Source organism: Danio rerio, chromosome 9, assembly GCF_052040795.2.
Source record: "Danio rerio strain M-AB ecotype USA chromosome 9, GRCz13ab, whole genome shotgun sequence".
Taxonomy (NCBI): domain Eukaryota; kingdom Metazoa; phylum Chordata; class Actinopteri; order Cypriniformes; family Danionidae; genus Danio; species Danio rerio.
In genome coordinates this window covers 50,488,885-50,502,550 of record NC_141029.1, presented here as the reverse complement: position 1 = coordinate 50,502,550, position 13,666 = coordinate 50,488,885, and the positions used below count along the sequence as shown (strand labels likewise).

The 13,666-nt window shown below is 46.9% G+C and overlaps 1 protein-coding gene across 7 annotated transcripts in view; it reads right to left on the bottom strand.

Annotated features, from left to right (window-relative positions):
• The window catches only part of lrp2a (low density lipoprotein receptor-related protein 2a), a 271,802-nt gene that overhangs the window by 138,318 nt on the left and 119,818 nt on the right, over positions 1–13,666 (bottom strand). For all 7 annotated transcript variants that reach the window (NM_001194987.3, XM_087266935.1, XM_087266934.1 and 4 more), the window contains 3 exon segments: positions 51–235; positions 312–523; positions 10,946–11,194. In NM_001194987.3, the coding sequence (NP_001181916.3) occupies positions 51–235; positions 312–523; positions 10,946–11,194 (646 nt within the window).

Sequence of the window (13,666 nt, the reverse complement as noted above, 5' to 3'; positions counted from 1 at the left end):
AATGGCCTTTAGAGCCACATAGCAGACTGTTGAAAAGCAGCAAGTCTTACTTGTTTCTAGGGTCCACTACCAGACCCCTTGGGTTCGTCACATTTTCACTGATCAGCACCGTTCTGTGGGAGCCATCCAGTTTGGACACCTCAATGGTCTCCAGAATGTAGTCAGTCCAGTACAGGTTTCTGCCAACCCAGTCGACGGCAAGACTCTCAGTGACGGTCACTCCGCTGTCAAAGATCTGTCAGGGCAGACACATGATATTTCAGTGTGATGATGCTAATGTTGACTGTAGAGGTGTCATTTGTGATGCTCACCACTGTGCGGTCAGTCCCGTTTTTGTGAGCACTCCATATCCTGTCCTGCGTGGTGTCAGACCAGTAAATACGCTCAGTGACTGAGTCGAAATCCACCGCTACGATGTTACGTCCGTCTCGCACTAGAGAGCGAATAGCGTTGGGCTGGGCGAGGATGTCGTCGGATATAATCTGATTCCGACTGGCCACTAAGAGCAAGGCCTCTCGAGATCCTGTTGGATTGAGAAATAAATATTATTACAATTTAATAATAATTACTTTATGTTCTTTTAATCAAGATTTTAAATAGAAATTTATGATCAAATTTAATGTATTTCTGTGCTGATTTTTAAGACTCTAGCCTCCAGTGCCATTTGATGCTCTAATAAAATCACTTTATTCTGAATGTAACTGGGAGACAGTGTAAAGACCTAAGGACTGGTGTGATGTGATCTGATTTCCTGGTTCTAGTCAGAATCCTGGCCGCAGCGTTCTGGATAAGCTGCAACTGTCTGACTGTCTTTTTGGGAAGGCCAGTGAGGAGGCCGTTACAGTAATCCACCCTACTGCTGATAAAAGCATGAACAAGTTTCTCTAATTTCATTGGAAACAAAGCATCTAATTCTTGCAATGTTTATGAGATGATAGTATGCTGATTTACTTACTGCTTTGACATGACTATTGAAACTCAAATCTGACTCCAGAAGATTTTTCTGACCCTGGCAGTCAAATGCAAATTCGCCAGGTCTCGAAACGCTTCAAAACTGATCGATGCTTTGAATCGCTTTAGTCACGTGACCAGGTCTTCGAAACACTTTAGTCACGTGACTTGAGTGTTTCGGATCATGATTCGGTGCAGTGTTTCGAAACACTTGCGCTTCTCAACGCTGTCAAAACGTCAGTTTCACATCAGCCATCCCTACTTAAAATGACTAATTACCCTACCATGGGTTTTTTGTTATCTCCAGCCCTGTTTGCTGTTATCTGGGCTCAGAGTCCAATTTTTTGTTCTTAATTAATAAAGCTTCTATTTATTGCTGATCTGCGTCTGGGTTATGTCCACACTCCTGACACATAATTAAAGCTTTTCTTTCATTAGCTATCCAAATCCATTAATTTAAATATTTGTAATAAACTGAAAAAACTATTTACTGGACAAAATCATAATTTATATTTATCATTCATGCAGAATGATAAGCTTTATAGACAAAAGACTCACAAATAAAGAAAACATCCCAGAGTGTGCACATTTCATGCCTCATATTTTATGCCAGTATCTGATTAGATTTCAAAACAATGATCGTGCATATCTCAAGATACATCAAATAACTTTGACAGGACTCGAAGCTAATCCAAACGTTCTTCATGCATCAGCTCTCACTTATAAAAGTATGTGCGATGTCTCTAACGTGGCCAAACAGAAGGATAGAGAAAACATTGAGAAAGAAGACGAGATATATCGGATGACAGCATTTTTCAGCAGGCTATCTGAAGGGAATGGGCTCTTGTTAGAGGCAGAGCTTATAAACAAGCCTTTGTTTGGTGATTACCGCCTAATTACCCCAAAAGAAAGTTTCTGACTGACATATATGTTATTTGTCTTATCTGGGGTAATCCGAGAAGCCAAAACAGACCGGGTCTATTTTAGCTTCCGGAGCCCGAGCATGGCTTCAGTCCACTCATTTGTCAGAGATCATAAACTAAAACTGAAATATGTATACAAACTACACATAAAAACTATATTAGTAGCTCAGAAAATACAGTAAAAATGAGTAAATAAAATATGTTATTTAATAAACTGGGTGGCATGGTGGCTCAGTGGTTAGCACTGTCACCTTGCAGCAAGAATGTTGCTGCTTCGAGTACCGGCTGGGTCAGCTGCCATTTTTGTGTGGAGTTTGCATGTTCTCCCAGCATTCGCGTGGGTTTCCTCTGGGTGCTCCGGTTTCCCCCACAGTCCAAAGACATGCGCTATAGGTGAACTGAATAAACTAAATTGGCTATAGTGTATGAGTGTGTGTGAATGAGTGTGTATGGATGTTTCTCAGTGCTGGGTTGCAGCTGAAAGGGCATCTGCTGGGAGCGTACACATGCTTTTTAACAGTCGCGTGCATCACATCACATGCGAGTGATCATGCTTTCACTCTGTATTCACCATTCTTTTGCTCGAGCGAACATATAGTTATTTTTGTCAGTCGTGCTGCTTCTCGATCCTAATATCACACTTGCACGAATATTGGGCTATGCTTATTGTTGAACCCTGCTTTTAAAAAAACTACAAATTAAAAATGATTTCCAACCAGCCAAAGTGGCTAGTGGAGGTGTCTGTCTAACCCGCCAGAGCTGAAATCTACCTGCATTTGTCGGGTTGGCGGGTGTTAATGTAAAGCCCTGTTTATCGTGTAAATTCATGTGTTTACATTGTACTTTGATTAATTAAATACCTGCATGTTATTACATCCCTCACATCTTAACCCACCCTTAAACCTACCTATACCACAAAACTTGTCCCTAACCCTACCCGTATTCCAACTCAAGAGCAGCAGAAGTGTTCTGCAAGACATTCTTAACATAATAATAAGTATATTTAATAGGTATTAAATTATTAAATAAGAAGTGGGACCAAATGTTATTTTAATTTGCAATAATATTTGACAATTTGTCACCTTAGAATTATAAGGTTCTAACTGCCTTCTAAGTGAAGTTTATTCATAAACTAATTTCGAGAGGATCACGTGCTTATGATTTATCACGGCCGGTCTCGCATTTGCTAATCACTATCTTACAATCATATGAGCCCTAAGCTACTATAAATAGCCACAGTTCCCCTTCGGGGGGAACTTCAGCACTATAAGTGGATTTGATTTGTAAAATCCACGCATTGGGAGGTTCGGTTCAGAAGCTACTCGTCTGAAAGAGTATTGAACGGGCCAATTAAGAATGAATTGGCAGCGCAAGCCTGCGCAGGTGAGCGGCATAAGCAATCAACTGAGTATATAAGCTCACCTGGCGCCAGCAGACGCTATCCTTTTCGCTTCAGAGACTTTCTGATCGAGTCGATGAGGGTTCCTCCTGCTGTGACCAGCGATTCTGAGCGAACGAGAGCATTCTCCCGGTCCAGAGTGTGTACACGCAGTGGCAGACGGTCGAGCTGGGTTTCTCCCTTGCCTGGCGTTCTTTGGGTCCGGTCCTCCAGAGCGGTGCGTATAAAGTTGCAAACTTCACAGAAAGAGCAACACAGTCGTGCAGCACGTCCTTATCAGGACGGCGCTCCGACTGTGCGTTTCTGGATGCGGTGGTTTCCTGTCCTCGGATGATGGGCGCGGGCACTGCGTTACATGTCTGGGGGTCCAGCATGTTAATGCGCTGCTCGCGGGCAGTTCATGTCGTCATTGCGATGCCATGACTGTTGCGCAAGATCGCGGTTAGCCTTTGCAAAAGGGTGAACCACCCCAGTTGTCCCCTGCTCTGCAGCGGGCACTCGGGCAGATCTGAGGGTTTCAGCGAGAGATAATCCGTCGCCCACGGGCCCGCGGACCTCCCGCTCCTCTAAGCGCTCCATCCAAGCTTCGGGCGGGGGAAGCGATCCGTCTAACAGATGGTAGCCCTTACGCCCGATGACACCGGAGACCAGATGTCAACCGCGGCATCGGAGGGTGGGCTTTCATTGTCCGATGATGATCCAGACCCGCTCGCCCCCTTCGGGCTGGTGAGCGCTGTCACTACGGATCCTGAAACGGACATGTTAGCCGTGCTTTCCCGGGCTGCTTCGGCCGTGGGTTGGAGATGGTTTATCCCCCAGCTCCGCGGCCGGACCGACTAGAGGGGCGTTCCCTTCTTCCCGGAGGTGCACAGTAGGTTCACGCGGTCTTGTAAAGCACTTTTTTCTGCTCGTGCTGCGTGTTCCTCCACCCTAACCACTCTTGACGGTGAAACAGCCAGGGGGTATGTGGCGATTCCTCAGGTTGAGTGCGCGATGGCGGTAAATCCGCGCGGCGCCTCTTCTTGGCGGGATCCGCCTCGTCTCCCATCCAAAGCCTGTAAGTTATCTACCTCCCTCGGAGCTAGAGCTTACATAGCTGCGGGCCAGGCTGCTTCCGCCTTGCATGCGATAGCCACCTACCAGCGCTACCAAGCGCAGGCGCTGGCCGAGCTGCACGAGGGTGGGTCCAACCCAGGCTTACGAGCTTCGCACCGCCGCCGACTTAGCTCTTCGGACTACTGAGTCCGCTGCGTGTGCGTTGGGGAGGACGATGTCCACATTAGTGGTCCAGGAGCGCCACCCCTGGCTGATATGCGCAAAGTCGACAAAGTCCGCTTTCTTGACTTCCCCATATCCCCAGCCAGGTTCGGCGACACTGTCTGTGAATTCACCCAGGAATTCAAGGCGGTGAGAGAGCAGTTGGTGGGTGATGTCTTATCGGCGGTCCGTAGCCCGCTCCGCCCGCCGTGCCATTCATACCTGCTCCTCGCCGAAGGCGCCCGCCTACGAGAGCTGCTCCGCCCCCGCACACGCCTCAGGCGAAGCGAGCGCGTCGGGCACCTCGGAAGCAGGCAGCCCCCCTGCCCAGAACGCCGCTAAGTCCGGCAACGGACCGCGAAGCGCCCCTGGGACAGGCCATCTGGAGAAGAGGGAACTTGCTCTTTCCCCGCTGGAGGGCGGGGCCCCATTTCCAACGGCACTTTTTACTGCCATGAAAACATTATGAAAGGGCACTTTTCACTTCCCCAGATGTGACAGCCCGAAATCTGCCAGTCTGGGACGCTATGCTTTCTAGCTTGCAGATTCGGTGCGTTTCGCCAGTGGCTCACGAGCGCTGGGAGGACGGTCTCCTTTCTCCCACCCCTCGAGCCTCCCCTCCGGAGCTCGGGTTTGGAGTGAGAGCAAATATCTCACCTCCAGCTTTTCCGTGGGACCCGCGAGCTTCCCGGATCAGCACACCCACTCCGCGCTGCCCCACTGCTGGTACGTCAGCGATTGTAGCGATGAGTCCATTAGCGAGAGCTCTGCCTGCCTGGTTAGCGCGGGCCAGCTCTTCGCGGTGGCTCATACGCACAATCAGACTCGGCTATGCGATTCAGTTCGCGAAACGGCCCCCCAAGTCACGGGTGTGTATTCACCAGGGTCAGCCCCCTGTCCGCCCCTGTCTTGCGAGAGGAGATTGCTGTCCTCCTGGCGAAGGATGCAATCGAGCCGCTCCCTCCAGCCGAGATGGAGAGCGGGTTTTACAGCCCACGCTTCATCGTGCCCAAAAGAGCGGTGGGTCACGGCCAATCCTAGATCTGCGCGTTTTGAACCGCTGCCTGCACAAGCTGCCGTTCAGAATGCTCACGCAGAAGCGCATCCTCCGGTGCGTTCGTCCTCTGGGTTGGTCTGCAGCATTAGACCTGATGGACGCGTATTTCCATGTCTCCACTCTTCCTCGCCACCGACAGTTTCTGCGGTTTGCGTTTGAAGGTCGAGCTTGGCAATACAAAGCCCTCCCCTTCGGGCTCTCTCTGCCTCCGCGGGTCCTCACCAAGCCCGCGGAGGGTGCCTCAGCGCCCCTTCGGCTCGCGGGCATCTGCATACTCAATTTCTTTTCGACTGGCTGATTTTTGCCCTCTCTCAGAGCAGTTGATTATGCACAGAGACAAAGTGCTCTGGCACTTCCACCTGTGGGGGTTTCAGGTCAACCGAGAAAAGAGCAAACTCGCCCCCGTGCAGAGGATCTCTTCTCTCGGGCTGGAGCTGGACTCGGTCACCATGGCAGCGCGCCTCTCCGGAGAGCGCGCTCAGCTGATGCTGTACTGTCTGAGAGAGCTCGACAGTAAAATAGTGGTCCCACTGAAACTATTTCAGAGGCTCCTGGGGCATATGGCATCCGCAGCCGCTTCATGCCGCTCGGATTATTCTATATGAGACCACTTCAGCACTGGCTTCACGATCGAGTCCCCAGACGCGCATGGCACGCGCGCGCACACCGAGTCTCTGTTACTGCGCTGTGTCGCCGCGCCCTCAGCCCTTGGAGCGACCCCTCGTTCCTACAGACTTGGGTGTCTCTAGAACAGGCGTCCAGTCTTGTTGTCGTTTCAGCAGACACTTCCAACACGGGCTGGGGGGCTGTGCGTTGCGGGCATGCGGCTGCGGACCTGTGGAAAGGTACCCAGTTGCATTGGCATATCGCCTGGAGCTGTTGGCAGTGTTCCTCGCTCTCCACCGTTTTTTTCCGGTGCTGGAGCGGCAACACGTGCTGGTCAGGACGGACAGTACGGCGGCGGTGGCGTATATCAGCCGTATAGGGGGTATGCGCTCTCGCCGCATGTCTCAGCTCGCCCGCCGTCTGCTCCTCTGGAGTCATCCGCGGCTGAAATCGCTGCACACCATTCATATTAAGGCAAGCTCAACCGTGCAGCCGATGCGCTCTCACGGCAGCCTTGCGTCCTGGAGAATGGAGACTCCACCCCGAGTCTGTTCAGCTGATATGGGCGCGATTCGGGGAAGCCCAGATCGATCTGTTGCTTCCCCCGAGATCGCTCATTGCTAGTTGTTCTTTCCCTGACCGAGTGCTCTCGGCACGGATGCACTGGCTTACAGCTGGCCTCGGTGCACGCGCAAATACGCGTTTCCCCCAGTGAGCCTGCTCGCACAGTTACTGTGCAAGGTCAGGAAGAGGACGAGGAACAGGTTGCTGGTTGCGCCCCTCTGGCTCAACCGGACCGGGATGTCAGAGCTCTCCCTCGCGATAGCCCTCCCCTGGCAGTCCCTTCGAGAGAGCACCTACTCTCTCAGGGACAGGGCACCACCTGGCACCCTCGCCGATCTTTGAAGAGATTTTAGACGCGAGGAAGACTTAGGTAACCTCCGATTGCGGTGGCTAATACCGTCACTCGGGCTAGAGCCCCCTCCCCGAGCGCGCCTATGCCCTGACGTGGAGTCTATTCACTGAATGGTGTGTCTCTCGCTGAGAAGACCCCCGTAATTTGCCAGATCAGCGTTGTGCTTTCTTTACGCCGAGAGAAGCTGGAGAGCAGGCTGTCGCCCTCCACACTCAAGGTTACGTGGCTGCCATCTCCGCTCTCATAACGCGGTGGCTGGCAGCACCGTGGGAACGCATAACCTCATCATCCGGTTCCTCAGGGGCGCTAAGCGAATTAATCCATCCCGCCCCCTCTCATGCCCTCTTAGGATCTCGCCCTCGCTACACAAGCCGCGTCAGATCCCTTCGATCCTCGACTCAGTATCTTTCTGTCCCTGAAGACAGCTCTGCTGGTCGCGTTGATATCGATTAGAGGGTCGGGGACCCGGAGGCATTTTTCGGTCAGTGACTCGTGCCTGTAATTGGGCTGGCTTCTCTCACGTCCTGAGACCCCGCCCGCGATATGTGCCCAAGGTTCCTACCACTCCGTTTTAATACGAGGTAGTGAGCCTGCAAGCGCTGCCCTCGGAGGAGGCAGACCCAGCCCTTCTTTATTGTCCAGTTCGCGTTTTGCGTATTATCCGGACCGCACTCAGAGTTTAGATCATCTGAGCAGCTCTTCGTCTGTTATAACGGTCGGCAGCAGGGAAGTGCCGTACCGAAATAAGTTCCCACTAGATTGTGGATGCCTTTCTTTCACTATCAGAGCCGAGATGAGCCGCGTCCCCCGAGAGCGCGTGCGCACTCCACTCGGAGTTTCGCATCCTCTCGAGCGCGCGCACGCGGCGCCCCTCTAACAGACATCTGTAGAGCTGCGGGCTGGGTGACACCCAACACATTTGCAAGGTTTTACAATCTGCGAGTGGAGCCGGTTTCCTCAAGGGTATTAGGTAACCCTTGGTGATTGAGGAAACAATTCGGTAGGGTGTTGAAACACGCTTGCTGCGCCATTTTCCCTAACACGGAGATACGTGCGCCTTTTTATCTGTCAGTAAAGTTCCCCGTCAGGTGAGCCCTGCAGATTCCTCCGTGGCCCCCAGCACTGACTCAGCGGAGGAGTCACTTGCTGGCCCACTACGTTGTAGGTCTGCCCGCTGGTCAGCCCGCGTTTTGGGTAAAGGTGCCTGCTATGCGTGATCCCCACTAGGCGATCCCATATGCTTATTCCGCCACGGTTAAGTCCCCCCCCTGGGCGGACCCGTGTCTTCCCTCCCCGCTAACCACTCTTTTGCTATGCGTACTCCCCCTTTTTAGGGCTAGTCCATATGTAAATTCTGCCATCTATCCCCCCTCGGGTAACGGATGGCCTCCGCAGCGTCCTCCCTATCGGGATTGCACGCTTCCCAACGTACTGTCGTATTTCCTAGAATTATCTAGATGCTCTCGACTTCCCAAAAAATATATCTAAATCCGTAAAACTTCTGTTGAAGTAGGATAAATTAGGGCCAGGGACACGTTGGAGGACCGCGCCCCCCATGATGCGGGTGCGTCACGCTTGCTTGACTATCTCCTCATCGGGGGTGTTGGTAAGGTGCAGTCATTATGGCGCTTTCAATGGGCTCCCAATGCGTGGATTTTACAAATCAAATCCACTTATAGTGCTGAAGTTCCCCCCGAAGGGGAACGTTCGAGGTTACTAAAGTAACCCTTCGTTCCCCGAGGAGGGGAACGGAAGCACTATACTCCGTCGCCATAATGACTGTCCCTTAGCTGTTGAAAGTCTCTTCAGCTTAAAAAGGATAGCGTCTGCTGGCGCCAGGTGAGCTTATATACTCAGTTGATTGCTTATGCCGCTCACCTGCGCAGGCTTGCGCTGCCAATTCATTCTTAATTGGCCCGTTCAATACTCTTTCAGACGAGTAGCTTCTGAACCGAACCTCCCAATGCGTGGATTTTACAAATCAAATCCACTTATAGTGCTTCCGTTCCCCTCCTCGGGGAACGAAGGGTTACTTTAGTAACCTCGAACGTTTTCAGTTCACTTTATCTTCTTTCGGAAGAAGCCCCCCTCCTCCCCTATTCTACTCCTTTACCTCTGATTGGGCGGCACGGCAGCCCAGTGGTTAGCACTGTGAGCTCCACAGCAAGAACACTGCCAGCCCTGGTTCAACAGCACTGGTGGGTGTTTCTGTGAGGAGTTTGTATATTATCCCCGTGTCCACATGGGTTTCCCCGGGTTCTTCGGTTTCCTCCAACCATCCAAAGACATTTAACATACATAATAATCAAGCTTTATCTAACCCCTTGTGTTCCCTTAGCTACCGCAGCAAGGGAGTTCTAAGATCCACCGAGCTCAGGCTCCCCTCTCGCTCTGCCAACGGGAGGAAGCCTCGGGCTCGAGGAGCCCTTGAGCTCGGGGCTCTCTCCCGGGACAGCGGGCCAAACATGCTTTTATAAATCATCAGCTAAGTGTGAACTCTTGAAATTATTTTGAAATATTGAGCTTCAAAGATTTTGCATTCCATATAACAAAACAATATGTGTGTAACAGTTCTCTTTCATACATTAACATGACAGAGACCCTAAAGGTACTCTAAATGTAAATTATCAAAGTTCTCTTACATTTGCAAATTGGAGTAAAAAACACTGTAAATGCAGATAGAAGCTTCTCATTCTGAAAAGCCATTTTTCACTTGGAATTATAAGGTTCTGTCTTGTAGATTATTCATTGAAGAATTGCTTTTCAAAAAAATACAATCCAAATATATATAATTTGGTGTTGTAACAATATGTTGATGCTTGAGAAAGTTAAAATTTGTGCTTTCTATAACATTTATTTAATGTATTAGGATGAATATTTTTACTTATTTTTACTGTGTTAAATATTTTATCCAGTGTCGATGTTCATTTTATGTAATTAATATGGTCATAATTATTAAACTTTATGCTTTATATAAATTATTGAATTATATTTATTGAATTTTATGCTATATTTATTGAATTATATGCCCCATAAATTAAATTAAGTATTTGCCCTTAATGCCCTTAAGACTTAATATTAAATTTAAAGACTTTTAAAGAAAACAGACTATGAGCAAATGAGTTTAATAAACACTGTAAAGTGTTTCATTGTCTATATATACACAAATAAAAATATTTCACATTTAATATATACATTTTTTTAAATATTTTGTTTCTATTTTAACAGTGTAAAACGTAACATTTAATCTCAATGTCAAAAAATGCTTCTAAATCATCACATTTACACACAGATCAATTTGTGTGATGCGGCATTATTTAGCCAACAATTTTTGGGTTTCTTTCTGGTCTTTCCCACTGTCAACGGAGCAGTCTGGCAAAATGACAAAGATAGCTGATCCTGATTGGTCCTCGTGTTTGCATTAAAAATGCTGATTAGCTCACAGAAAGAACCTTACAGAGCCAAGATAGAGTTCAACTTTGTAGATAAACTGTTTTTGTTTTTTAATTAAACAGTCTTAAAATTTAAACAACTTAAAAAAAACACATCACATAATGTAAATAAGCTGTCATTTAATAAGAATATGTCAATAACTCGATTTTGACAAAAATGTCAGATAGAACCTTATAATTCTGTGGTGACGAATTACACAATTTTCACTGTACTTCTGATCAATTAAACACAGCATTGGAGAGCTTATTTCAAAACATTTGAAAATCTTTGGACCAGTAGTGTATGTGTAATTGTGTCTTATCTGTGGTAACCTGAGAGGTGAAGTTGGCCTTTGGAGCTTGTCCATAACCACTAATATCTGTCAGAAATGAGAAAGCACAAACCTGAGGCTTTGCATGTGCGTGCGTCCGCCTCCAGCGTGTATCCATCCTGACAGTGGCAGCGGAAGGAGCCTCTCTCGTTGAAGCAGTGTTGGCTGCAGACGCCCGGCGGGTGACATTCATCAATGTCCTCACACGTCTTCGAGTCATTGCTCAGCTGGAAGCCCATGGGACACGTGCACTGGGCTCCGAACGGGCCCTGGATGCAGCCGTGAGTGCAGCCCGCATTATTGTCAGAGCAGCTCTCCTGATCTACAGCAAGGCAGAGAGGGTGGGAATCAATAAGAATCCAAAGAATAGACATGCTTGAAGATGCACAGTATTCTGGGGACATGCTAACACAACCATTAAGAGAGATGTTTACTGTAGGGCTGGGCAATATGGATTAAAAAATGGGTTATTTATATTCAGTATACAGTAAAATGTATATTTACATTAATTTCTTGTTGCATATATATGCATTTGAGGGCAAAATTATTATACATTTCATTCATTTCATTTTCTTGTCGGCTTAGTCCCTTTATTAATCCGGGGTCGCCACAGCGGAATGAACCGCCAACTTATCCAGCAAGTTTTTACGCAGCGGATGCCCTTCCAGCCGCAACCCATCTCTGGGAAACATATACACACACTCATACACTACGGACAATTTAGCCTAATTCACCAGTACTGTATGTCTTTGGACTATGGTGGAAACCGGAGCACTCGGAGGAAACCCACGCGAACGCAGGGAGAACATGCAAACTCCACACGGAAACGCTATCTGAGCCGAGGCTCGGACCAGCGACCCAACGACCTTCTTGCTGTGGGGTGACAGCACTACCTACTGCACCACTGCTTCGCCTAATATAAATTTATTCTTTATTTAAATATTTCTTAAGTGGTATTTATTAGAGCAAGGGAATTTTCACAGTATTTCCCATAATACTTTTTCTTATTTGTTTTATTTTAGCCGGAATAAAATAAAGTTATTTTGCTAGATTAGTTTCAATTTCGGCTTTGGTACTGGCTGATATTTACTGTATATTCGCAAATATCTTATTGTATAGCATCCTATACAGTGTGTTCAAAAGAGAGATCTGTGTATGGGTGTGCTCGTCTATGCCGAGCATACACTGTATTTCCTCTAAATTGTATTAAAAAGTTCTTTGTTTATATTTAGATGAGTGGTTCCCAAAGTGAGGGTTGGGACCCTCTGGGGGATCGTGGGACAATGACAAAGGGTCTCTTGGGGATTTCCAAAAGTCAAATTTGATTAAACTATTAGAATTACTATATTTCATCCATAACCCACAGAAGATTCGAATAGTAGTTAATAGTTATATTAAAAAAGCAAGCACATGCAAACGAAAAGCCATCAGCCTTTAGATTATTTTTGTCATAGTATTGGTGTGTTTATGTTATTTAACAACACACAGGGTTTATACACATTTTTACTACTATAATTTAATGACTTTTCCAGGACTTTCAAGTAAATTTTAATGACCTAATGTTTCATGGAATGTCTACATATACATGGTAAATAATAAGAAAAATAATGCATGTTCAAAGTTATTAAAGCATATCATAAAACAGACAATCTATTTAGTTTAAATGAATCTTTATGTAAAATGTATTTAGAAAATGCTTGCACAGCACTAATAATGTGAGAGCATGTGTTTGACCATGGACAGCAGGGTCGGCGAGAGGGGTCTGGCTGCAGACTCGGTGCAGTGCAATCAGAGCTGCATCCAATACTTTTTAATTCGCTCACCTAACCCCACCCCTAACCCTACCCATCACAGTGACGTCACTCACTCCATTAAGTGCATTGTGTCTGACATTGCATCGATGAGTGATGCAATCTCAGCTTGCATCATATGCCCGTGGCATAGGCAGTATAGGCAAAAGCTAAGGGCGCTGTACATCCAGGGGGGCGCCAGAAATAAGCGCGGTTAAGTTCGTTTTGTTTTTGATATTCCTGACACATTCAGTGATAGACGGCAATAACTCAAAAACCTCTTACCCTAAAAAGATCTAAAGTGTGTTTCCTACAAAAAGTTAAAGCTGGTTATGTTTCACAGCAGTCTTTTTCTTTTCTTTTTTCGCTCAACATTACATATGCTCTGTTTAAGCCCTTGCAATCTGCATTTAGCTGGGAGAGCTTGCACAGAGCGGAGCTCTTAGTAAGGGACCGTCGAAAAAGTGCTTTTTTTATTCGTTTTCTTTTATTTTTTTGCTCCGTCCTGCAAATTTTCTCTTAAATTAGCACAGACATTTACTAAAGTAGTCGAATGCTTCATTATTGATCTGTGCATTCTTACATTACACCCCTGTTATCAAACAAAACACAATGAGAGATTCATTTGCTGCTCTTCACTAAATAACTATAGTAACTTTAATCAATATGCAAATACAATTAAAAGTTAAACAGATTTTATAGCTTTATTTAATTTCTGTATAGGCCATTGTTTTTTATAGGCTAAACCTTTTTGTCAATATTTTCTAATGTTTGCTATGTTTTCTATCATTTGAAGTTATTTGCTATCCCATATTTTTTACATTCCAACATTGACAGATTTGGCATAAAATGCTAATCAATAAATAGCTACAGTGCTATCTGTTAGTTTTAACGTCAGCTAATGTTATGGAAGGGTATAGATGTTATGGAAAATAGTAATAGTAATGTAACTACCCCCATCATTCCTTCCTCAAGCAAATGTGTAAATATTAGATCAATTCAGC